Consider the following 26612-nt stretch of genomic DNA (forward strand, 5'->3'; position numbering starts at 1 on the left):
GAACTGCCCCTGCCCCCTTGGAAGAGTCTGGAAGGAGGGAGCTATGTGGGCCAGAAAAGCAGGTGACCTCACACCTTCCTCTGTTGAACTCACTTTTTAAAAAAAAATATTTTATTTATTTATTTGACAGAGATGGAGATCACAAGTAGGTAGAGAGGCAGGCAGAGAGAGAGAGAAGTAGGCTCCCCGCTGAGCAGAGAGCCCGATGCGGGGCTCCATCCCAGGACCCTGAGATCATGACCTGAGCCGAAGGCAGAGGCTTAACTCACTGAGCCACCCAGGTGCCCCTGAACTCACTCTTAAAAAAAATAAATTCCGTTTTTGGTCTGAGCTTTCTTCAATCACTATCTGCTAAGAATCTAGCATGAGGCACGCAGGACAGGAAAGAGGCAAGATTTCAGGGGATTATCTCTTAGCATGTCAGTGCCCCAGAGCCAGTGAAGGGCAGAACACCCAGCTCGGGCCTCCAGACTCCAAAACAGCCACGAAAAGCCCAAAGGGTGAGTGCAGTTTCTGCCTCTTTGTAGCCGAGTGGCCTTGGACAAGTGTCTTCAGCACTCAGTGCCTTCCAGTAGAGACAACTGCGGCACCTACCCCAGAGGGTTACTGTTGGCACTTGATAGATACATATTGTGATTAAAGTTGGCAGTGTTAGTTTCCTCTCAGCCGTAAACATAGGGCTCTGGGAGCACAAATTAAGAAATGCCTGCTGGACTAGAGGGCTATCTGGGAAGGCTTCCCTGAGGAGGTGGTATTTGGTGTGGTCTGGCGGATGGCTATGCGGTGAGGGTGCGATGATCCAGGGACAGGGAAGAGCAAGAAGAGGGAGTAGGGGTGGTGGGGGAGGGTCAGGCGCGTTGTCTGAGGAGCTGGTCTAAGTTAGTGGGTGTGAAGTGGAGGAGGACCGGCTGGCAAGGGAGTGGGGCCTGATGGGGAAGGGGTTTGTCTGTCAGGCTGAGGGGCTCGCTGTGGGAGCCATGGAAGGTTTTTGAGCAGGGAAGGGTCAGGACCAGAGTGGGTATGAGCAGGCTCTTGATCTGGTAGCTGTGAGGCCGTGGTAGGAGGCCGAGCTCTGGCTGGGTTCCTCTGGCCTCCCACACCCTCTCCACGTACCTCCCCTTCCACACACATCTTGGCCATGGGGTGACTCTCCAAGGAGGTCTACCTCCTCTCTTGACCAAAAAAGTCTTTCTCAAAACTGCTGTAGGGAGGGGACCCCTGACAATGGAGCCTGTGAACCCCAGAAGCTGGAGGGCACACTGAGAAGAGAGTGCCCACCCAAAACAAGTAGCCTTCTGTGGGCAGGCAGCATGAGCACTGGGCTAGGAGTCTAGGAGAACCGGGTGGAGGTCCTGTTCTAGCCCCTAAACAGCTATGGGGCCGTGAGCAAGGTGCCCAGCCTCTCGGATGTCCATACCTTCACCTATGGGAGAGCTGACCCTTCCTCTGGCAATAAGCCAGGTGTTCTAGACGCTCCCCACGACATAACAACTCAGTCCTCCCAACAGCAATGGAAGGAAGAGGCACTATGATTGTCCCCATTTTGCAGACGGGGAAACGGAGACGCAAGGGGGGTCAAGAACCTTGTCCAAGGTCATTCAGGTAGGAGGTAGCGGAGCCAGGGTTCAAACCTAGGCCATCCAGCTCAAAGTCGGCTTTCTTTGCTTTGTGTGCTCTCTGGAACTGTTAGGGTTCCCGGACTTTGTCAGGGGCTACAGACGTGGATGCCGAGATGAGGCTGAGGTCTCTCAAGCCCTCTTCCAAAAAGCAGCAACATTTCCCTGTTTCACATCTTGGGCATCTAAGGGGACTTGAAACCATTATGGGGACTTGAAAGTTCCATTTGAAGAAGGAGGTGTGCTGCTAAGGCAAGTTGCACCTCCTAATGGGGGCCCCCAGGATCCTCTGCTATCATGTCACAGGCAAGGAGTCCGACCCTTCCCCCTGCCCCCACTACTGCCCACCCACAGCCCTCGAAGCTGGGGTGAAACACACGCTTGTCACTGCAAATTGCACGGATGCGGTGACCGAAAGTGACACGGTGTCCTCAGCCAGCAAGCGCTGTTATCATCAAGGGGGTGCAGGTGTGTGTTCTTGCCTGCCAGCCGGAGTGACCCCATTCCCAGAGCACGGATCACTAAGTTTGGGGCTGGAAGGGACCTCTGCTGTCATGGAGTCTGGCCCCAGCAACACACAAACCCTCTGGGCAGCCCTATCAGGGACAAGAAGCTGGTTCTGGCAGGCGCTCCACCGCCAGGCGGGGTTAGGGAGGGTGGCTGGGCCCCGTGCTGAGCGGAGTCTGTCTCCCTAGAACTCCCCCACTCCACCCCCATCCCCCTCGCTCCCAAGTTTGCCCTCCAGAGCCACTGGGAACACGTGGCTCCTTCTGCCACATGACAGACCTCTAAATCCTTGCTGACAGCGCTCATGTCCCCTTCCAGTCTTCTCCAGGCACAACCGCCCTGGCCTTTCTAACCCGTCCTCCGATGACATACATGGTTTCAAGTCCCCTTAGTGTCAGCATATTAACATCGGGGGAAAGAAAATATTGCAGCCCTCGTCAGACTCTGACAGGGCCGGGTTCCACAACCTCTCCTTGAGTGGAGGAGACATCCTGGGTCCCGGGGGCGAGACATGGACAAGGGCAGACGGGTAACACTGGGGAGCCGTGGGTGGTGGGGGCAGCTGAGAGTGGGGAAAGCCGGGCCTCCTGGGTCTGATCCCAGGGGTGTCTGGGGAGTGAGGCACAAGCTTGGGCACATGGCTGCCCCCACCCCCCGCCCAGGCCTGTGGTGGGCTCTTGGCCAACTTGAGCTCGGGGTCAACCATGATCTGGTGGGGTCCCATTCTCCAGACCATGCCCCCAGTGCAGCGGCTCTCGGGGTAAAGTCTGTGTGTTTGAGGAGGCAGCCCACCTCCAAGGGTGCACGACAGGCTCGAGCTCACGCCGTTGTCCCCTCTAGAATGTCTGCTCCTTGAGGGCGGGGCTTGCCCTCTGTTCCCCACTGTCTCCCCTGCACCAAGGAGGGGCCAGGCTTACAGCAGGTGCTTGACAAAAGCTTGCTGAAAGAATGAGTGAGCAGGAACCCCAGGCCTCTAGGAATAACGATACTAATAGAGGCCATGATGTATTAAATGCCCACTGTGTACCAGACTCCACGGTCTATGAAGGTAAGGGCTTTACTGTTTTGCTCCTTCTGGATATTCTGCAACAGGCTGACATATGGGAGGTGCTCAGTAAATACTGTTAAAGTTTCAGTGCTTGCATATTATCCCACTTGTCACCCAAACAAGATGGGAGGGAAGAGATGGGAGAAGCCACAGTGACAGAGTTTGAGCCTCTCTTCTACACACACACACACACACACACACGAGGACCCCTTTCAATCTCTCCCCATGCCATCTTTGTCTGACAATTCCTGATTTTTCTAGACCCTGATAAAAAACACCTCCTCCAAGAAGTCTTCCATAAGATCCCCAGTGGGAATGAATTTCTCCTGCCTAGGAGCTCCTATCACACGGAGCCTGCACCCTCCTTTTAGGGTACAGTGATTAAGTGTCAGGGCTCTGGAACAGACTCTCTGGGTTCAAATTCTGGTTCTTCTTCTTCCAAGACATGTGACTTAAGTTTTGTGTGCCTCTGTGTCCCCATCTGTAAATGGGGGCCAATCATAGTACAGGTCTCCTAGGACAGTTGTAAAGTTTAAAGAAATGAGCACATATGATGTATTCTGCACAGTGCCTGATGCAAAATAAGTAGGCAATATATGCTCGTTGTTATCACGGTATTACCACGTTTGCCCTGTAGTGGAGATATCTGGGGCACGGAGCCAGTGCACAGTGAGCATTGAATAAAATACTGAACTAGATACACATCTAGTTCTTCCCCACCAGACAGCACAGGCCAGGGGTCCTGTCTTGCCCAGTTCAGTGCACCAGGATCCGTGCCCTGGGGCTTGACCAAGACCAAGAGCATCAGTGAATGCCCGCAGCGGCGAGGAGTGGGGAGGGCTGGGGCGAGGGGGCGTGGGGGCGCCCACAGCTGGAAGCCAGGCTGGGCTTCAGGTGTGAACCAGAGACCTGAGCCCATCCCTTGCCAGGCTCTGCCCCCACTCCCAACTCCTTCTCATCTCCTCAGCAAGCCATAATTTATGGATGAACAGAATCAAACAGGACGGCTGGCTGCTGGGATGCCCTGGGGAGCTGCTGGAGAGGGAATGGACTTCTGAGGGCACGCTCACCAGCTGCCTGGCAGGGGGGTGTGGGATGGGGGGAAGAAAGGCAGGGAGGGGGAGGAGGTACACACATACACAGGTCACAGACATGAACACCCATGGCTTGTACACACACGTGCCTATACCACAGAGACTCGCTCTTGGCACAGACAACCAAGCGGCCCACACTCCACACATGTGCATGCAGGTGTGCAGGCACACACACGCGCACACACACACACGCGCACACACACACACAGCCTCAGAGACCCATCCCTTACACAGACACTCATGCTCACTCACACACATGATAAACACACTGTGCACAGATACCCATGTCCACACAAACACATGCACACACACAAGCCTTGGAGGCTCACGGCGCGCATGGACACCGTGCTCACACTCACACACACAAATGCACACACGGCCACGGCCACAAGTAGATGCCCAGCCCACTCCATCATCCACGAGGTCTAGTTGTTCACGCACATCCTCTGGCGTGGAACCCTCTCCCAGGACCTGTTATTCCTCTACTCAAATTCTGTCTGTCCTTCTGAGGCAGAGCAGTGGGACAAGAAGTAGACCTGGGGGCAGGTGGCCCAGATTCAAGTCACGTCTCCGCCCCTGGCCTGCGACCCCGGGTAGGCCCATTCTGGGCCTCAGCGGTTCACCTTCAAGCGTCGGAAACCACCCCTAACGTCCCCTGCTGGGGTTCTAGCAGATACCACGATCATCCCCATTTCACAGAGAAGAGACTGGCACGGTGGATTAAGGACACGAGCCTGCCCTTTCCCTCTGAGATGAAGGACATACCAGCCCTCCACTGTGGGCTCTACTGCGTGGTACAGCCACGCCTCACTTTCCTTCCGCCTTCAAGAAGGCCAACCTCTTTCCCACTTCGGCACAAGCTCTTCCCTCTGCCTGGAATACTTTCCTTCTATCTCCTACTGTTACTATCCCGAGACGAGATGGTCTTCATTCCCTCCCACATTCCTTTCTGCCTCCCCCGTAACTATGGCAATTCATCATTGTGGGTTAATAATTAGTACTTTCTGTCTTTTCCCCCGATGGGAACCCCTCGATCACCCATCTCTGTAGCCCCAAGTCTGGTACCCAAGAGAGCTGGATAAATAAGTGCTGAACAGATGCCTGAAGTTATTCAAGGCCCCCAGGTAAGCCTGCCTCTTCCAGGAAGCCCTTCCTGATGACAAGTGCTCACAGCAGTCTCTTCATTCCCCAAGTTTGAATTAACTGACCTTCTGTCCAGCACCCTTTTCTTGGGGATAGGCCTGTCCCCCAAGCAGAGCCAATGGGGTAAGATCATGTCTCCCCATCTCTTGGGCTCCCCCACAGCCCACAGCCCAGGATGCAAGACTGACACGCTGGACAGGTGCTGGACACGCTGGAAATCTGTGCACACAGACTTTTCTCCTGGAATTTGCTTGCTCTTGTACTCCCAGCTGGTGACACGCACACTCTCCATATCCAGGCCTTCCAAAGTTGTCCCATCACCACCACACCCTCCAAACCTAGACTGCTTCCCTCTTGGGATCCCTGGATTGCAGGCCCTTGTTCTCCCTACCAAATACCTCTCATTATAGTAAGTAATATACGCTAAACACTGAATCATGTTCACATCTTTAGCTCCCCTCTGGAGGTAAACAGGCTCATACTTGTTTTACAAAGAAAGAAACTGAGGCTCAGAAGGGTTAAATACTTGCCCATGGGCACAGAGCAGAAGAGAGGTAAAGCCAGGATTGCACCTGGAGTCTGTAAACCTCAAACCTTACAGCTCACCCTCTCTCTTGTTCCATCCAAGGAGAGCTGAGCCTTGAGCCAAGACACTCTGAGGACAGCCAAGAGAAGAAAGAAATAGAGGGAACACAAAAGAAAAGGCAGTCAGGAGGAGGAATTTCCCCCCAAATTTTACCAATGAGAGCCACGCCCGAGTTACCCCAAGAGCTTCACAGGCTCCTCTCACACACACCCTTCCCAGAGATCCTTCCTCCCTGCACTGGCCCAGCCCTCAGCCTCAGTAAAGCACCAGCATTAGAGGCTCAGTCCACCTAAAGGTCCCTGAACAGGCTGGGGAGCTGGGCCCCTGGGGTTAGATAAGGGTGAGCAGGAAGCAGAGACAAGTGGGGTAGCCCAGGATTTGCCCAGGGCTCTGTCTCTGGTATCGTCTAGGGCACAACCACTATTCCGGAATAAAGCAGAATGATGTTGGGGGTGGTTGGGGCTACGTCTGCCAGCGTCTTCCCATCCTAATCCTGCCTCCTCCCACCTGATTCTGCACTACTTACGACACATCAGGCCCCAGCGTCTCCCCCCTCCATCCTTTGGTGGCTGCGTTATGACGTTCAAGATGGAAAGCAGCAAAAGCTAGAGTCACAGGTTTCCAAAGGAAGCGCCCCTCCACGTGTGTGCTGAGCAGATGGAAATGGGGGGAAGGTGGGAGGGTATTTACAAGTGCAGAGCCTACCAGCCCTAGGACTCTTTGGGCATGGGAAAGGGGGACATTTTCAGTACCTATCCCACCTTCCTTCACACACACAGAGCTAGAAAAAGGCAGAACCGGGGAGAAAGCAACAGAAAACCAATGAGCAAAACTCTGAACTTTACACAGCCAGGCAAAGCTCTGGGCCTCCTGACATGCTGAATTTTCTGCCTTCTCTCTCCAGTCTAAAACTCCTCCTCCAAGCTACCCACCTTGGGAAATAGAAAATAAGATGGGCAGGTAGGAGGAAAAGGAGGGGGAAAGAGAGCCTGGCATTCATTTCCCAGGAAAGCTGGGCCTCTACCTTAGCCCCGTGCCCCCTGGACAGTCTGCCTGAGTGTCCTTCAGAAAGCCAAGGAGACACCCACAAACCCTCAGACTTCACCTGGGGCGGGTGGGCCCAAGGCTGGTGAAAGAGGAGGCCCGAGGGGGAATTGTTTTGGAAAGTTACAAGTAACTGAAAATAGGGGCTTAGCATGAGCAAGCCTCCTCAACCTTGACTGTAATAAAAACAGATAATGCGTGAGTGAGCTAGGGAGGGAGCGCTGGCAGGGGCCACAGAGGCCGGCTGGATGCAGACGGTTTAGAATTCAGAGGAGATGCCAAGTGAGTAAACAGCAAATGAAGGATTGTTCGGATGGGCCAGGAGCCGTTCCAGCAAGAAATTGGACGGGGACATGTCAGGATCCACCAGCATGTCAACTCCTCATCAGGGGAGCAGGGCCTGCTGAGCTACAAAGGCCTCATCCACGAGTCCTCCGTGCCTTTTCTACCTTGGCTCTCTCTTCCAGCAGAGAGCATGGCCTTGGTAATAACAGCTCACGTTTGTTCAGTGCTGAGGAGTTTACAAAGTACTCCTGAGTTTGCCTAGGGTTTCACATCTCCTGCCATATTTAATGGCGATGGGGTATCTTCTACCTCTTCCTCACCACAGCCACCCCCACCTCCCACAGTTCTTGACCTAGGGAAGCCTGGTACATCTAGCTTCAGTTTTCAGCCTTGGAAGATGGGGGAGGGGGGTTGAGACCATCAGCAACTCTAGAGAGCTGGTGAGTCTGGAAGTCATGAGGGTCGAAGCCATTCAAGATGAAGGGGATCAGGTGCCAGCTCTGAGTTAGCTGGGAATCAACCACCCTCTTCAACCATGCTGATCCCAAAGCCGATAAGCCACCTGGATACCCCTGAAAATGCTCATGTCCATCAGAACAGAAGGAGTTCAGGAAGGAAGGAGCTCAGGTGGAGGGCTTCTCCACCAGGAGTGTGGAGCAGGGGCAGGATCAGGGACGTGTGATGATTAAGTGCAGGCCTTGACCACTAGTTACTATGAATAATGCATCGTTGTGCCTTGGCCTAAGTCAGCATCTTATTGTTATTAATAATACACGGCTGCAAAGAAGCTGAGGTTGGAATGGTGTGCTCTGTTTTATTCGAGGATCTCAGAGCACTTAAGAGTTCCTCATGCTGATGACTCAACTCTAGCTCCCCAAGTCACAGGCTTCCTTATATGCCAGGGCACCTGTCCTGCCCAACACCCTCCCACCTGACGCTTGGAGCCATGAAAAAGCCTCAGGGGCTAGGAATCTTCCATCCTGAGATTCAGATATTTTGATTGGTGTTTTGGTGGGAGAAAGGGTACAGTTAATCTTTGACAGCTCAAGGGATCTCTCTGGGATAGAATAGAATGCGAAGCTTCTCCCAGGGATATTTACGAAGGAGGGAGAGAACTACTGGAAATCCAGTGGGGAGAAATATTTGGAGAGAGACTACTGGAGATCTGAATCCAGTTCTGCCACCCACTGTGTCATTGTGGGTGTGTGGCCTTAAGGAACTAACTATACTCTCTGGTCCTAAGTCTCCTTGGGATGAGTGACTGAGATTCTGTCTGGGAGGTGCCATACTACCATATTCTGGGGGTATCATTTGCGCCACAAATACTAGGAAGGAGCCGCTTAGAGCGCTGTCCTGGGATCTGTCCACGGTTCTGAAACAGGGTGCAGGAGCGGTGCTCCTGTCCTTGGTGCTGAAATTCGTTTCAGTCCTGGGACTGCTCCCTCCTCTAGACTGCTCTCTGCATCACCCCTAATGAGCAGGATGCAAAGGACTGGAGCTGTTTGCAGCACTAAAGCATAGTGATCCCACTTTCCTCTGCCAGTTGCTCCCTGATAAGCCACGAGCTGAAGCCACAGCGGCGACCAGGCAACTTTGAGAGCTCCCTTTCCCCGGTGAGGTGCTCAGATGTTGAGGACCCAGTCAGCACTCGGACTCAGGACAGAAAAAGCCTCCCCTCTAATGTAAATGCCGCCTCCCATTCCCTCAAGTAGAGCCCGCCGAACCGCCTCCTGGCGGCTGGTGCGGGTACTGCGCTTAGAGCAGAAACACAGAAGGTCCCCGGCGGTGGCGCTGGGCGGGTGGGGAAGGAGTGGCATAAGGTCCGCCGTCACCGCCCCCTCACCAATCCCAGGAAAATATGGCGCTCCGAGCTTGCAGCGCCGCCCAATAACTCGCACGTTCCAGGCAGTCCGGCTGCCCTGAGGCCGTCTTGAAACACCATGCTCCCCGCTTCCCTGCGAAGACTCAACCCAGTAGTCAAACCAGGCCAAGCGAAAAAACTTCTTGCTGCCCCTAACACAACTTTTCTTCCCGCTATTGGGTGAGTCCTACCACAATGAACACAAAGGCTTGTAATTAGCCTCCCTGAGGGCAAAGGCTCCCTACCTCACATCCATCCAGATAAGAAACTTGCCCACAGCGGCGCCTGGGTGGCTCTGTTGTTAAGCGTCTGTCTTCGGCTCAGGTCTTGATCCCAGAGTCCTGGAATTGAGCCCCACATCTGGCTCTCTGTTGAGCAGGGAGCCTGGTTCTCCCTCTCCCACTCCCCCTGTTTGTGTTCCCTCTCTCACTGCCTCGGTGTCAAATAAATAATTTTTTTTTTAAGTAAGAAACTTGCCCATAGCCCGTCTATAGGAAAAAGTGGGAGTCAGGGGAGAAAGCCACAGTTTCTGCCCACTCCTGTCCACAACTCCACAGGTGCGGGCTCTTTGAAAAGCAGATCTGCTTGGTGTTTCTAGGGACTGCTTCATATTAGCCTCATTGGGTGTGGAAATTCCCCTCTTTCCAAAAACAAACATCAAAGCAAATAAAACCACCTGGAGACGATGCCCCAAATCACAGCCCTCTGGATCCAGGTAGGGAGTAAAGATAACAGTCTTTATGGTAGATACAGATAATATAATTTATTGAGCACTTACTATAGGCCAAGAGCTGCTAAGAGCTCTGTAAACATTTTCACATTGAAAACTACAACCCCTCCCCCGGGAGAAAGCATGAGGGTCAGCCTTCTACAGATGAGGAAAGTGGGGTCCAGAGAGGTGAGGTGGCCATGCAGAGTGGTGTAGCTGGCATGTGCTGAGACTGGGGCTGGACACCACATCTGTATGTCCTTAATCTTGCAGCTCGCCATCCTTCCATGTTCTGGAAGTCTCGCTGCCCCACTCCCGCATATCCTCATATCTCATCTGAGAGCACACTGGAGGAACAGAGTGACACCTCACACTCCTACAGCACTTACAGCCTGCAAAGTGCTTTCACAGCCATTGTCCGAGTCAACCCTCATGATACGGAGGCATTCTTCCAATGGGACAAGAGAGAAAGCTAAGGCACAGAAAAATAAGACGCTTGCCCCAAGCCACACAGTGAGTAGTGGAACCAAAATTCAGATGAAGACGGTGGTACTCCCAACCCAGTGCTCTCTCTGTGCTTCCATAAGGCTGGGGTCCTGGAGGTAAGCCAGGGAGGTGGGAGGGGAGTCCAGGGGCTTCCTGAGACCCTGACCTGGGCTGCTTCCCTCCTCCTGGTCCCCAGGGGCCATCAGTTGGCTCAGCTCTACCTTGGAGTCTCAGAGTCTCATTCTAAATGAAATTTTTTTCCAGGCAATTACTTCCAACTAATTAGGAGGCAAGGCTGCCAGTCCCTGGGCCCTGGGCTGACCCCCTTTCTCAACTCACATGGGTGGGGGATTGTTGAGGTAACGAACAGCAGCACCAGCCAGAGAAACTGCCTTGCTCGGCCCCATCAGCCCCATCTGAAGGAGGCAGGGAAACTCTTGAGGGCAAGGGAACCGGTGGAGAAGTAAAGAGCGCCAAGGACCTGGAAGGATGGAGGTGGAGCTGGGGACACTGAGGAGGAAGGGACTCTGAAGTGGGAGTGAGCAGGAAACGAAGGAGTCTAGACATGCCCATGCAGAGGAAGACAGAGACCTGAGCTCTAGAGCAGCAGGGGGAACCAGGAAGATCCAGAGAAACAGGGACATTTGTTCCATGTTGTAGGGAGGAAAGAGAAGGAATCTCAGGAAGTGGAGAGACAGAGGAGGGGGAAGAGGCCTCCCATCTGCGGAGGGAGTGGAAGGAAGAAGGCACCCTGGAAAATGGTCAAGATCACTGAAGTGGAAGAGGCAGAGAGAGGGAGATACTGGAAGACTCCAAGAAGGGGAAAGAGAGAGGAAGGACAGGGAGAAAGGAGGATTGCTGAAGGAAAGCCCTGGGGAGGAGGGGAGAGTGGGGGAGGATGGCTGGAGTGGCAGCTCCCAGGGCCCCAAGGAGGGCTCTCTCTAGTCATCGTCCTTGAACCTCCCCCAATGTCAGTGCCCAGCCAGTCGGGCCCGCACGCCCTCTTATGCAGTCATAGGTGTGGGCCAGCATGATGGCAGGCTACTAGTCAGCGCAGGCCCCAAATGCTCCACTCATCCTGGACAGCAAGCTGACCTCCCTTCCTGTCAACCTGCCACTGCCTCCAGTGGCCTGAGCCAGGGACTCTCTGGGGTCACACAGCAACATGACCAGGCGGCTCTGGGACTATGGCGTCCAGCCTCTCTACCTGAAAGAGGGAGGACCAAGGACCCGAGAGGAAATGGTGCTTGTCCAAGTTCCTACACCGAGTGGGTGATGAGGCCAGATGTAGAAAGTTCAGGGTCTAAGTCCCACTGGTGGGTCCTGTTCCTTCCTGGGCGAAGCCAATAACAGGAGACAAAGACGGGTCTTCGTTGTTAGCAAGCCTGTCCCTGATCAGTCTAGGGGAGTAAGGGCAGCCAGAGGCTGAAGGAGAAGCAAAGGAAGAGACTGCTTCTGGAGCACTGAACGGGAGGACTCTGCATGCGCTCTAACTGCAGCTAACATAATTGAGCATTTACTAGGTACTGTGTTCCAGCCACTGCATGTACGATCTCATTTAGTCCTCATGAGAGCCCTGCAATGTGTGTATTACTGGAATTCCACTATAGGGAAGAAACTGAGACTCAGGAGAGTCAAGTCATTGGCCAAGTCCACAGGCCAGTCAGTGGCACGTTACTAATTCAGTGCACTGACCGCTCCCTGGAGGACCCATCTACCTGGCGTTATCTGAAGACACTCAGATCCCCAAGTTCCCATGACCCCCGCCAGCCAACGCCTGGCAGAATCCAGGCCCCAGATGCCAGTGAGGTTGCAGTCCCAGCGCCTTCTTGGGGTCCAAAGTGGGGGCACGATCAGGAAATGCTGCATTGGAACAAGCCCCGTCTTCAGACAGTGGAGCCTGGTTTCTAGTCCTGGCTCTGCCACTAACTTACTGTGTGACTTTGGGCAGGTCATGTGCCCTCTCTGGACTCAGTGCTCCCACCTGTGCCACTGAAGGGGCGAACCAGACGGGAAGAGCTAACGTACCCATGCTGCTGACATGGTGACAGTCACGGGTCTGGCCAGTTCATATACATCAGCTCCTCGAATCCCCCTGGCGGTGCCCTGAAGTGGGTGCCATTATCACCTCCCCTTTATGGATGGGGAAATGAAGCAATGAGAGGTCAGCTTGCCCAAGGTCACATGACTAATCGATACATGCCAGAACTGGAATATGAACCCCATTACTTAAAAAAATTTTTTTTAAATTTTTATTTATTTATTTTAAATCACCTCTACACCCAATATGGGCTTGAACTCATGACCCTGAGCTGGAGAGCGGCATGCTCCAGCAGCTGAGCCAGCCAGGTGCCCCAGGAACCCCATGATTTTCAATCCAGAGCCCACGCTCTGGCTGCCACTCTGCATTCCGTCCTTCACAAGTTTCTTAGGTGCCCCAGGGAGCCCCTCCCATGTCCCTCTGCATGGGCACCCATGCCATCACGCTTCCACGCGGGAAGCGACCGTGACCATCACGGGGCTGCGTGATGCACTGTGTGTCGGCTGATACCCGCTATGCTGACTCCCGCGCTTTCGTCTGCAACAGCCACACTCGCTCCGTCCTGCAGCTCTGCGAGCTTCCTGGCACCCCGAGGAGGCCAGCTCCAGCGGGACCACATGCACACACACACGGGTCCCCTTTTCTGGGCGCCAGTGGACTCGCGGGGGGCCCTGTGCCAAGCGTCAGCACACGGCCACGTGGCAGTGACGTGGGCCACCACACCCCTTCTCCTCGGCCCCCCTCTAGTGCCTGGGTGGCTCACACATCACATTGCACACCTGCCAGCACCCCCATCCACGCTGCCTTTCCTCACGCCTCTCCCCTCACAGAAGCGGGCCCCTTCTCCAGGAAGGAAGCAGGCACACGCCCAGCCTGGCTCCCACGGCCTGAAGATGCCAGCCAACTCAGGGGCGGGGAGGGAGAAAGAGCCACCGCCCAAAGGATCCGAAGGGCCTGGGCTCCACGGTTCCCGTCTGACACTAAGCCCTCCCTTGGTCTGAGGGTCGTGGCTCTCGAGACCCAGAAATGGGGTCAGATGGGGGCATTGAGGGAATCGCTGCCCATCACATCTGAGTAGGACCGTGGAGCTGTGAGGGTGTCTCTGGCCAAGTTAGCCCGGCAACCCCCCAGCACCCCATCCTGGTCCCTGCTCTCTCCTCCCCCTGCCCAAGCATCTCAGAGTTCTGGGTATTTTTAGGCCTCAGCTGACAGGCTGTGAAATCGCTTCCTTCGCACCTCCCCAACCAGGCGGGGGCTGGAGAGGGAGGAACTGGGCTGGGGGGGGCCACACACAGCCGATTCATGAGGCTCCTCCAGGGCTGGCAGGTGCCAAGCAGGGAGTGAGGGGTGCCTCCCTTTCCTTTCAGAGCCTCCCCTTGACTGAGAGGAACCTTCCACTGAGTCTGCGGAGAGGGAGAGGAGTCAGGGTGGGAAGGAAGCTCCACCCACTCCGGGGACCTGAGAACAAAGGCTTCAGGGGATGCCTCCAGCACTACAGAGGCAGTGGGGACACCCTCTGAGTCCAGCTCTGCAGCCAGTACCAATTCCCAGCACTTCCTTCCAAGTGATGGGCCGAGAGACAGACTGGCTGGGGTCCCAGTGGGATTAGAGAGGCACTGGGCTCCGAGGCTGTCAAGCCCGGTGGTTAGGACCCAGGCTTTGGAGTCAGGCTGCCTTGCAATCTCATCCCAGCTCTGCTGAGTGACCTGGTGAGACAGTCCACCTCTCTGGGCCTTGGGCTCCTCACCTGTATGACAGTGGGGGCAGTGTCTCCCTCGTCGGGCTGCCATGAAGGTGAGATGGAATGCCAGACGTGAAGGACAAGGTGATCCGTTGACCCGCCAGGCCCTGCTGGGAGAGCCTCCCCTGCCACCTTTCCTGACTTGCCCTTCCCTCCTCACCATTATGCTCTTCAGTGCCCATCTGACCCAAATCCCCAGGGAAACGAATCCCCAGTCAAGGTAGGGAGGCCAGGCAGACCGTCACGGACTCCCTGCTGCCCACGCACACCAACATCACGTGTGCACATGGGCCCAGATCCCAACACGTCCGTGTGCTGCTGTGGCCTGGGGGCGAGGCCATTTGCCCTGGGACGAGCCCCCAGGGAAGTGGGATGATATACCCAAGCCCTGCAGGGAATGGGCCCCCGTGCCAGGGGCTGTGGGGTTGGAGAGGAAGGGGCCTGGCCAGTTGCTGCGCAGACAGGCTGGCTCTGGCAGGGGTCCCCCGCGGGCCTGGCCTTGATGACCATGGTGTGGGGTGGGTGCAGAGTTGGCCCCCAGGAGTACAGATTGTGTACACTGGGCCCTGGTTCAGCCTACCTGGGTGGGTGCTGTCTCTGATACCCCATGTCCCTGGGTAAGCCCCTGGGGAGTGTCCACCTGATCTTTCTTCACCTGGTGCCTCCCTGACTGCCCATTACCTGGCCCAAGCTTGCTGAGGGCAGGGCCCCAGGCCAGCAGAGCTCTGCAGACTCCACGGTGTGGTGCCTCAGACTCAGCCCTGAGGCAGCGGAGAGACCCAGGAAGGGCTGGGCAGAGGTGGGGACACATGTGTTAACCTGGGACTCCAGCTCCATGGACCTGCCTCCCTCCGGGCTTCCTACCTCCACACCACTGCAAAGTTAAACTTCTTTATAGAGATCTGCTTCAAAGTCATCCATGGCAATCCATGGTCCGAATTAAAAAAAAAAAAAAATCCAGTTTTCCTGTTTCAGAATGCCAAGACCTTCAAATCTGACCTAACCCACCTTTCCCAAGCCTCAGCTCTTGCTACTGGCCCTCCCTTCTAGCCCCATTCAGACCCCCTACGGCTGCTTCCACGGAACAAGAAACTGCTTCTGGGCCGTGGCACGTGCTGTCCCCTCCACATCAAACACGTCACCCCTGCTCGTCCCATGGGAAGCTCTTCTTCTTCCTTCAGAACCCAAGGCCCTGGTCTCCAAGCTCACGCTCCTGGGTGGGCTGGTGTTTGCTGGAACTCCCAGCTGACTTCTAATTGCAAGGTCCCCCTTCCCAAGTTGGTCGGAGGATGGACGAGCTAATGTGTGCCATGCGCTTCAGACGGCACCTGGCACGTAGGGGTCGCTCAACACATGTTTGCTATCCCGAAGGTAACCGACTGACACCGCCTCAGTGAAGCCCTCCCCGACTCCTCCTCCACCACGGCTGAAGCAGGCACGTCCTCCTTGGAGCTTCCGGAATGCTCATACCAGCCATCAATCACTTGGTGCAGGACAGTGTTGGTAACAGCTGTCGTTGGCTGAGGGTTTACTATGTGCCGGGCTCTTAGCTAAGGCTGTTTCCCGCCTTACCCCGCCTCATCCTCCAAGCCTGTGAAATAAGAACCATGATCAAACCCATTTTACAGAGAAAGAAACCGAGGCCAGAAGAGTGGAGCGACTTGCTCCAGGGACAGGGCAGCCAGTGTCTCTGCCAAGGTTCAAACATACAGCTGGCTGTTTGACCCCGGAGCCCTAGCTTAAGTAAGCCACCCCCTGTGGCACATATGTGAAGCGCTTAGCACATCCTGAGTGCTCCCCAAGCAATCACCTGCCATGATTAAGGCACTCGTGTCATCAAGGGAGGCCACAGGGTGTGTTGGGTGCCCTGAGATGGGGCTTCCTGGAAACCCCCATCCCTGGAGAGAGATGGTGAGGGCTGGGTGGGGCCCTCGAGCTGTTAGGGGTGGGTCAGGACGGTCAGGAGGCGCGAAGGACCTGGCAAACCAGGGGTACCAGAGTGAGCCAATGTGCCAGGAGGCTGGAGCAGGCCCAGGCTGAACAAGGGGGAGAAGGCCTGCCGTGTGCTGGCTGAGCTGGCCACCGCTCTCCGGCCCCAGTGACACCACCCGTGGTAATGAGACGGATCCAATTTGTACCCAGGGCCCCGCCGGGAGCAGCTGCCGCTGCAGGGTTTGAAGTAATTTAATTGGACACATTAGCCACAGAACTCTCCTCTCTGCTCCCCTCATGCAGGGCCTCATGCGGGCACCCCTTGTGGCCACCCACACCCCACACCACCCGGGCCTGGCTGGGGGGGGCAGGGTGCACCCTTCACCAACCAGCACCGTGAGATCCCCACCTGCTAGGGCTGACCTCCCCCACCCCGCCCTGCCCCGCCCCGTCCTGGCAGTCCTGTTCTCTCATTCCAGGGGCTCCTGAGGGCTCTAGAGCTGGCTGGGTTCTGTAGGTGCCCCCTGAGGCTGGGGCTCAGACCTGTCCCTCCTGTCTCCTCTGCTAGGCAGAACGGGTCACCCCTTCAGCAGGCTGCCAAGAGCCCCCTGATTCTTGCACGCTGAGAGGGTCATCAAAGGGGCAGGGCCACTTCCAAGATGGGGGTGGGGGTGGACCTCCTTTCGGGGCTTCGGGGGAGGGGTGCACACACGCACATGAAATCAGACACAGTAGGTGCACACAAACACACACACGTGGACGGACCCACATGCCGTCTCGGAGATGCCCGGATCTGCACACACCGAAGCTCCCAGGGCCCTCCGTCCACACCTGCATACGCCCGTGCAGCCAGGTGAGGCCCTCACTGCTCCCAGCAGATGGAGGCCTCAGAGGCCGCCAGGTGACAGGTGGGAGGGTGTGGCGGGGTGGGGGGGGGCGGGCAGGGAGGGCCCCTGGAGGGCATCTGCCTCCACTGACTGGGGATCGGGCCACGAGAGGCGCTCCCCCCCACCACCGCTGCTTCCCATCACTGCTCCTCGCACCTTAACGCACCTAACTACGCACCTAACTACAAATACACTCATTACTGCTGCTTACAGCGGGCACTCAGACCGGCGAGCTTGGCTCAGCTGACACCCGCAGTCGTAACAGGGCAGGGGCATGGGCATGAGGCTCCCCCCCCGCACCCCCCCCGCCCTGGGCCACGCCCTCACTGGTTGCTGTTTCTGTGCATTCAGTGACAAGGATACATCAGTTCCCCAAAGATCCCGGCTCCTGATTCAAGTCAGCTCCCCGCCCAGTCCAGCGCCCCCCACCCCCAGGAGACACACCTCCTCCAACAGGTTTCCCAGGAGGAAGCTACCGAGCCCCCTTGGAGCAGGACCAACGTGTCGGCCCACCTCCCAAACCAACTGGGTCCAGAATTCCAGGCGCAGGCCCTGGGCACTGTCCAGCCCCTTCCACAGGTCCCACGCTGTTGTCTGCCAACTCTGTTCCACCCCTTGTGGAACGCTGCTGGGTGAGACCAAAGCCCTGCCCTCCAGACGCAAGCTGGACAGGGCCCAGCTCGGCTGCCCCTACTGCCTGGAAGGTCACGCACATTCATGGCCACCAAACTGGCACAACCCTCCTGGCACCTCCGGCCGGGGTTCCCTTTGCAAGGCAGGCGGGCACCCAGGCCGAGGCTGGCACCGGCCGGCTCCGGCACCTGGCCAGACCAGTGACCGCCACGACAGCGCCGACCTCACCAGCCTCACAGGCCACCTGCCGGGCACTGCCCACGGAGCTGCCCCTGCCACCCCCCCCCCCCCCCCGCCGGGACGCACTGGGACCTCTGAGGAGACTGTCATAGAGACTCCCCTTCCAGCCATGAATCCCTGGCTCAGGACTTGGCCTCCCACCCGCCCCACATGGCCCCCCTCACTGCTCCTCTCCCTGCCGTTCACAGCCTTGCTCCCCTGGGGGAAGCAGTTATTGAAAACGGTCCATCAGATTCAATAAGTATTCAAAGTCCCTCAGAGGATAGAAGGTGGGTGGGGAGTGGGAGGAGAGGAGGGGTGCAAGAGGGAAGGAACCACCCACTCCTCCCCTGCCTTTCCCTCAAGGCCTTCTGCGACAGCTGGGCTGGCGGGGGGTGAGAGGGGAGAGTCCTTCGCTGCTAGGCTATGTTGCCTTCAATGCCCCTTGGGTTCTAAGCTTGAGGTGAGCCAAGGGCCCAGCTGCCCGGGGCCTGACACCCACCTGTTCCCTTGCCTTCCAGCTGTCCCTTACCTGTCACCTGCTGGTCTACATGTTCCCACCCCAATCCCTGCCAGCTCTAGCCTCTCTTCCCCCACCAGGAGGAGCTTTGAGACTATCTCCCTCCCCATTGTCCCCCAGTTCTCAAGCACCCAGCTGGCTGGTCACTGCTCTCACAAAGCCACCAAAGAACATGACCCAAGGCCTTGGAGGGTCCTGTCTCCACAGGAGCACGCAGCATGGGGCCAAACCCACAGAAGCCCTCCCTCCCACCCAGGAGTTCAGACACCACCCCCCCACCCAACCCCATCCTGTCCACGGCCTGTTGGAAGATAGCTGGCTCTTCAGCCCTAGACTGGGACCAAAGCCCGAGATGCAAGCCAGGGAGGTCTGGGCCTATGCAGATGGGGTGGTAGAGAAGTGGGTGGAGGGGTAGATGGGGTAGGGGGAGAGTTTGACAGTGAATCAACCAGTCAGACAGTCAGGCCTCATGGACCTTCTCACACCTCAGTCCTTGTCCTTAATTCTGTTGGCCCTTTCAGCCATACCCCTTCACTCCTGCCCTACACATCACCCAATGGCCTCTGTCCTTAACTTGTGCTCAGCAGGTGGAGGGTGAGCCTAGACAATCTCATGGATCCTTCTGCCTTGAGATAGGAGACCCAATGTGCCAAGGCCCCCTGCCCCATACAGCGTGTCCCCTGTGCTCCCTGACAATGACCTTTCTGGCAGAGTTGCTGTAGGGGGCAGAGCCCACTAACAGGTGGGACAGACAAGACTTCCAGCCATACTACCCCAGGGACAAGCTCACAGAGGACTGGGGGCAGGCAGGCAGCCTCAGGACCTGACCTCTCTCCCAGGACTGCTGCGCTGGCCCCGACTTTCCCTCTCTGGCCTCGCTCGCTCACTCACTGCAAGGTCACCTCTCCCTCCCTTCCTCCCTCCCTGAAGCTGTCTTGCCCGCCCACTGCAACGCTGACCCCTGCAGGCCTGCTGAGGCCCTGCCTGGCCCCGGGCCTAGGTCCAAGGGACACAGGGAGGCCTGGCCAGGCCAGCTCCAGGATGAGCATAGGAGGAGGGTTGAGGACAGAGAGAGGGCTGCCTGCCTCAGGGAGGGGACAGAGAGGAAGTTGCAGGCACCCCTGGGTAGGTTGGACAGAGTTTGGAGTAGAAGCCAATGGGGGTGTGTGGGAGGGGGGCTGGTCTTTGTTCTTCACTGGGCTCTCGCTTTTTCCCACAGTCCCTTGCTTCAGCTGAGCTAGATCCCAGAAGTGCCTCAGAGCCCTGGGCCCAAGTGGGTAGGGAACTGTGGACAGGGTCTTAGCATCAGGCTGAACCCTGTGGAGACCAGGGTGAGTGAGCTGAGGGAGAGGGTACCTCAGGGATACTCTGGAACCAGCCTGGAACATGGAAGAGCAGGAGAACACGAGAGAGGGAAAATTGCAAAAAGGACTGGGCCACAGGTGTTCCTGGGAATGGGATGAGGGAATTGGGACAGATAAGGTACTGATGGGGCGGGGGCGGGGGGGGGGGGGGACAAGTAGGAGGGGCCTGAATCACACAGGAATTAATTTGCATATCTTGCCCCTACCAGGTGCCAGGCAAAGGGGAGGTAGGGGACAGAAATGGGGGACACACAGCCCGCCTGGGGAAGCAGAGTCTAGGGGGTCTGAGGGGAGCCGGGGTCGGAGGGAATGCGTAGTCTGGCCTGGAGCTGTAGGGATTCTAGGAGGTGGGCGGGGATGCAGGGAGGCTGGGGTACAGAGGTCAGATTGATGATGACTCTGGCCCCTCAGAGAGAACCCAGGATCAAAAGCAGATTCTGCCCTCTCCAGCCTGTTTCTGACCCCATCCAGTCCAGTGGGAAGTGAACCCCAGGCCCTGCCTGTTCCCAGTGGATCAGTGCTGCCCCTTCCCCTAGCACTGGTGGGCCCTGCAACCGAAACTGGGCAAGACAGGTCTCCACCACAGAGGGAGGCCTGTTTGGGGGGCAGGGAGAGAGGGAGACACCCCAGGGGCTACCACGAAGCCAGGGGCAACACTGGGTTGCAGGCCCTTTGCCCAGAAGACGCCAAGCATGTCAAGTTGGCCTCCATGCAGAGGGCAGAGGTGCTCGGAGGATTAGTGATGTCATGGTGCCCAGGCGTGGGAGGAAAGAGGGGGGAGGGAGAAGGGATGAGGGCATGCACTCAGGCCACCCGTTAACAGGAAAGGGGAGGCTGCCAGCCTGGCAGGGCAGGGGGAAAGGGAGTGTCCTCACTGCATCTCCCCTTCTATCTCATACCCTAGAGCTGGCCTCTGAACTAAGCGGTTGGTTTCTGGGAGGGTGATCCCAGCCAGAGACTGCCTGAGCCCTCGGTCCGAGTGCTGGGAGCTGGCAGCCTCGTGGAGGAAGAGGCAGGGTCAGCGACCTGGGTTCAGAGAGATGAAGGGAGGGATGTCCAAAGGCAATGTTCCTTCAGCCATCACCTGGAGGACATTCACGGATGTGCAGGAGGTTCCAGAGAGGGAGACGGAGTCTCTCTCCCTCTTAACCCCAAGTGCTGAGTGAATGTAATGCCTGGCACCCAGTAGGTCCTCCTCAGTGGACTTAGAATAGGCTGTGACAATTTGATGCGGGTGGGGGCCCGACTCCCCAGGAGGCAGGGACAGGCTGAGGCTGCCCCTAGAGGGAGAACAAATGTGGGGCTGGGACAAGAGTGGACAAAGCTGTCCATGGGACTGCCCTCAAAATCCTTGGGGCTCAAGGTCCCTTCTACGGAGAGCCTTAGGGCGACCCCCTCCCCCAGCACCCCCAGCCCAGGGAGGTCAGCAGTGGTAAGCCTGGAGGCTCGGCAAGTCCTCAGGCTAGGGTGCCTTGCTTCTAGCATCACAGAGAAACCCAGAAGCAGAGACCCCGCTGCCAGAACTGGCAGACTGGGGGGTGGGTCTGGGGTGGGTCTGGGGCACCCCAGGTGGGAGCTGAGACAGCTGGGGCAGGAGCTGCAGGGGACCTGCCTACAGGTGGGCACTGTGTGAGGAGGCGTCAGGAGCCAAGGAGGAAATGGCAGAGCAATTTCCCGAGGAAGGAGGAAAGACTCCTTGGCTGGGCTTGAAGGATGGCAAGCAGACGTGGGCTCCTGGGCCACTCCCTGGCTCCTTCAGGAGAGATGCAAAGGAGCCCGCCCCTCCCCCTCCTTCCCCCGACAGGACTGGAGTGAGTTTGGGGATCTTCGCTTTCCCCCTCCCCAAACCCAGGATCACATTCCCCTGGCACCCCATTCTCCCCAATCTCTGATCTCTTTCCCTTCAGGTACTCCTGTCTTCCTCGTCAACGCTCCTGCGGTTCCCCTCCCTCCCTCTCCGAAGCCCCCCTCCCCTGCTACTGCACCAGATTCCCACTTGCCCCTTGGCACCCTCTCAATTCACAGTTGGCACCGCCGATGTCACTCTGCTCCCCGGTGCCCACAACCTTGGCCCAAAGCTGCCTGGGATCCTTGCCTTGGGGTCCCCCAGCGCTGGCACCGGGGGGGGGGCACTGGTGCTGGGGACCCGGGGGTGCCTCTGAGGGCACTGCCCGGTTCCCGCGGGGGCAGTGGCTCCTCGCTCCGCCACACACGTTGTCCTTGGGCTGCTGGGGGGTGGTGGGGGGAGGAGATCCTTGTGGGGACACTGCGAAGCCGGCGCCGGGCATCAAGCCTGGCAGCGCCGGGACTGCGGGGCCCGGCGTCCGAGTCGCTGCCGCTCAAGCCCGCGCCCCCGGGACTGGGATGACCCCGGGGGGATGGCGGGGAGGTCTGTGCGGCTCGGGCCGACAGCCGCCCCGGGCTGGGGCTCCGAGACGGCGCCCGGCGCTGCCGCCGTCCTGCCTGCCGGTGCGGGGCGCCCCAGCCCGCGCGGGGCCGCGCTTACCTGGGCTGGCCGCCTCCGGGTCCCGGTACATGGTCCCCTCGTCGCCGGCTTCCTCCGGGCTCCTCAGAGCCGCCCGCGGCCGCGCGCTGCTCCGCCGCCGCTGCAGGGCATGGGGCCGGGCGACCCCCGGGGGCGGGTCCGAGGGCGGGGGCCGCGCGGGCTGCACCGAGCCGCGGAGCCGGGGAGCGGGGGCCGCCCGCCAGCCCTCCCGCCCGCCGGCCAAGCACGCCGCCGCCGCCGCCGCCGATCCGCGCCGAGCCTCCTCCCTCTAGCCTGCGCGCCGCGTGTGCGCGCCGGAGCGTGTGTGAGTGTGTACGAGGCCGTGTGTATGTGTGTGTGTGAGCGCGTGTGTGAGCGCGCCCGGGGCACCGCCGGCGCCGCCCGCCCGCTGCCGAGCGCCGCTGCCGCTGCCACCGCCACCGCGGCCTCCCGCGCCCGCTGCTGCCCGCTGCCGGCCGCGCGCCGCACTGCAGCCCCGCGCCCGCCGCCGCCCGGAGCCGCCCCGAGGGCACCAAGCCGCCCCGCGCGCTCCTCCCGCAGCCCCTGCGGGGAGGGCACGGAGCCCTCGGGTGGGTCCTGCGAGCTTGCGGGTCCCGCCGCACTGCTTGACCAGCCCGGCCGGGACGCCCCTGATGGCAGGGGCTTCGAACCGCGCGGGGCGGGGCGGCTGCCCACCTCCTCCCAGGTGCCCTTTGACTCCGTTCCAAGAGGCGTGTAAAACCACTCCGGGTTTTCCGCTTGGTGGCGGCTCGAGGGCGTCAGCTCGGGACTCAACACTGTGCCGGTCCCGGGGAAGTCGGGCTGGTGTGTGCAAAAACCAGGAATGGATTTTTTTGCCAGGGCTGAGCCTGGGTCCGCCACTCTGGCCGTCCCCCCGAATTTGAAAACAGCCCGAGCAGAAAGGACGAGGATCGCCACCCTCAGTGGAGGACGAGGCCTTAGAGACCCTTCCCACTTAAGCCAGCCGCAAAGCCAGCTCCTCCACTTCACCCCCTTCCCTTTCCTTGACCCAGCACTTCAGTGGGTAAGAAAGAAATCCCTCCTTCGTCCAACCCTGGGGCTCTCTTGGCTCTCTCAGCCCCTCTGTCAGGTCCGCACAGCCCAACTCACGTGAATCCTAGAATTCGAAGTGTTTGATTCTGGAGCAGGGAGAAGGGGCCCTTCTCCCCCAAATTTGCAAAGCCTGGAAGTAAACGAATTATTGGTGGTTTCAGGTACGGAGCCCTCCCAGCACACCTACATACCTAATCAGCTACACCACAACCCCCACCACCACCACCACACAGACACTAGCACACAAACAGGAGAGATATGCACACAGGAACGCTGCTCCTCAAAGGGGCAGGCAGGAGGGCAACACCCCTAGCCCCGCTGCAGCATCCTATCTGCCCCTCCACTGAGAATGAAGTTAGAAGGTGAGCCAGGGTTTATAAAATCAAGGATTCCTTATCCCACCCGGAGAAATCCACTTAACTGACTGTACGCACAGCTCACACCCAACCACACCTCCACCTTCTCCCAACACAGGAGGCAGCCAGCACCCAAAGGGACAAGCCTCCGTCTCCAGTCTCCCCCGATACTCACTCACTCACATACATACACACAGCCCATACCGTTGAACTTGCACGGAGCCTATTACATACACACACTCGTGCGCAGGCACACACTTACCTCCACCCACAGCTTTTCAGTTGAGAAACAGATAAGGAAATTCCCCCAAGCAAACCTCCATGAAGAGTGTTCCGGTGGAGAACAGATTTCCTTGGATTGAATGTTCTAATTAAAAATGGAAGAAGAAAAAAAGGCAGCTGTAGATTCCAGCCAGTAATTAGTCTCCGGCCAGAAATCTCAGCCCTCATCCCTTGGTCAAGGGCCATTATGTTTCGTATACCCTGCAGCCATCCCCACCCATATGCAGCCAAGAACTCAGGATAAATCCACAAACCTCTTCTTGGCAAACCCTAGGATGCCAAGCCAAAAGGCTGGGACTCCAGGGTCTCTGATCTTGACTTGTTCCTGCTCCCACCACCAGCTCCCCCTCTCAGTGCCCAGCTAGTAAAGACCAAATAGTCATGTCATCCCTACCTCGTGCCATCAACGGGCTCCACACAGAAAGGTTCCCTGCTCAGAAATCTCTCCATCTATCAATGTGAGGGTCCAGATGGGGACAGCAGAATTCATCATGGCAACTCAACAGATCTTTATAAGCGTTTAGAATCTTGGAGCTTTTCAGAGTTGGCGGGGAGACGACCTCTGACAGGCCACCACTCGGATGACAGATGGTGAAGACAAGGCGTCTATAGGGAGAAAGAATAGGCCAGGGAGCTCAAGGCCCACAGCTAGCAACACAGATTGCTGGTATGAGAATTGAGGGGAGACCCTTGGTCCCGTCTCCAGCCTTTTGCCAACCACTAGGAGGTTCATGAGCAGACCCGGTGCCTGCCCCCATCTGAGAGCTTACAGCCTGTCCCTTTCAAACATAAAATCCCAAACTCGCTAACTCCCAGGAGGCAGTAGAAAGCCACTCTTCCAGAACGTCAGAGATGGACAGTCCCTCAGACATACTAGATAAATCCCATGAGATGTCGCTGTGGAGACTTTGAGTCTCTGAGGCATTGGGAACCTCATTGGGTTTTAATTCTGGCTTGCATCATGGACACAGGAAAAGCTCTGAAGACACCCTTTCTCTGGGCCTCATTCACTTTGTCTAGGGGATGCAGAATCACTGGGGAGAGAAAAGAATACAGGTTTACATGGCCCAGCCATTCATAACCGTGTGACCCCAGGCAGGCCGCTTACTCGACACCCCTGGGCCTCAGTTCTCGTCTACACCATAGAGATAAAAATACCACCTGTTGGACTATTATAAAGAGTAAACAAGATGGTACCAGTAAGGCACTTCACATGATAGTTGGAACCGGGAACTTATTCCTGATGGATCTCGAACATACTCCTCATTACTATGTTTTGCCTCTCAAGGAAGTCCTTCTAGATGTCTGACCTCAGACCATTTGAAGGCTTCACTCTCCTGCTAGAGCATGAGCAAGAGCCAAGCCCACCATGAGTCCCTGTCTTCTCAGCACTCACGGAGGACTGGGCACAGGCTGGAAATGAAGTGTGCAGAAGTGAGCAGGTCTTCTGAGAAGAGATCAGAGAGGGTGAATCACCCTAGTCCTGACTTCAGGCGGTGGCCCTCTAAGGTGAGAGCCTGGGCCTCTGCTGTTCTGCCCCTCCCCTTCCTATTCTCTGGTAGAGGGGGGCCCAGAGAAAGCTTCTCATTCTGTGACACTGCTGGCTTCTTTGTCCTGGGTTCCATGACGTGGCAGGAAATGCTGGCGGCACCTGGTTCCCCAGGGATGCCCCATGGAGTACTGTGGGCCCCTCAGGCCTCTTTCCGATCTGGCATGGTCATTAGGGCCCAGGTGTCCTGGGTCAGCTTCTGGTGGAACAGAGCAGGGAGGGATGGACGTTCTGTCCCTCTGGAGCAGACACCAGGCCCAAGCTCTCCTAAACAGGGCCCCTGAGGCTGCCGGGCTCTGTTGCCAGGCCACGGCTGGAGGCAGGGCTCCTGGGTTCCCCTTCCGCCTCTACCTGGCCTGGTCTCCTCACAGCTCCTGGTCCCCCCTACCCCCCCCCCCTTGCCATGGGCTGAATTATTAATAAAAACACTGAGGAAGCTGTTTGTGCAGCTCACAAGACAGAACAAACACACCTCTCTCCTTATCACCATCCATGTGGCGAGAGGCTCAGGTTGAGCATTTGCTGGATCCAGGAGGGACCGGTGGAGACCAGCCAGAAGGCAGCTTTGAAGGGCAACAGCAGAGCCCGCTGATCTGCCAGGCCAGCAGCAAGGATGAGCTCTGCCACCCTGTCCCTGCAGCTTGCCGTCCCCTTCCTCCTCTTCAGAGGGCAAGAGTCTGGGGAAGGTAGAAGCATAACATGAACACCTCCCCGGGAAGGGCACAATGAGAAAGTCCTAGAAGGCGGCTCTGGCTGCCTTGTCCCAGTGGAGACTGAATCAGTGCTTGCCGATCAATGTCCTCTTCTCCCCAGACCCAGGGACCACTGAATCTCAAAGGCTTACCCAAGGCCCCAGCTCGCTGGTCACACTTCTGCCGGCCCCTGCTTTGGATACCTGATACTGAAGAGGTTCCCAGCCTCCGGGGAAGAATCCTGGACTTAAACTATGGTCTTGCTTCTGCCACTATCCAGCTGTTTGGCTTTGGCCAGTGACTTGGTATCTCTGGGACTCGGTTTTCTCATCCATAAAATAGGGCTGTAATGACACCACGTGGGGACGAAGAATATAGTGGGGAGATAGCAAGGCAAGGACCTGGTGTCTTTCATGGCTCCCTTGCACCAAGGCACTGGACATATCCCAGGCACCAAG

The 26612-nt window shown here is 57.5% G+C and overlaps 2 protein-coding genes across 9 annotated transcripts in view; both read right to left on the bottom strand.

Annotated features, from left to right (window-relative positions):
- Positions 1-22617, bottom strand: part of SYT7 (synaptotagmin 7) — a 61847-nt gene extending 39230 nt beyond the window's left edge. For 7 of the 8 annotated variants that reach the window (XM_047691530.1, XM_047691532.1, XM_047691528.1 and 4 more), the window contains exon 1: positions 22223-22617. In XM_047691530.1, coding sequence (XP_047547486.1) covers positions 22223-22253 — 31 coding nt within the window. In that variant the 5' untranslated portion in view covers positions 22254-22617. The remainder of the gene's footprint in view (positions 1-22222) is intronic. The other variant, XM_047691534.1, reaches the window with a different exon arrangement.
- LOC125079888 (uncharacterized) lies at positions 22491-26061 on the bottom strand. The gene is made up of 6 exons (XM_047693612.1): positions 25935-26061; positions 24308-24519; positions 23894-23998; positions 23333-23405; positions 22615-23023; positions 22491-22495 (listed from the first exon to the last, which is right to left on the bottom strand). Exons 2-6 carry the CDS (start codon positions 24361-24363, stop codon positions 22491-22493), a joined length of 648 nt encoding a protein of 215 aa, XP_047549568.1. The 5' UTR covers positions 24364-24519; positions 25935-26061.
- Between the last annotated feature and the right edge of the window lie 551 nt (positions 26062-26612).

This window comes from Lutra lutra, chromosome 10, assembly GCF_902655055.1.
Source record: "Lutra lutra chromosome 10, mLutLut1.2, whole genome shotgun sequence".
Lineage (NCBI taxonomy): Eukaryota > Metazoa > Chordata > Mammalia > Carnivora > Mustelidae > Lutra > Lutra lutra.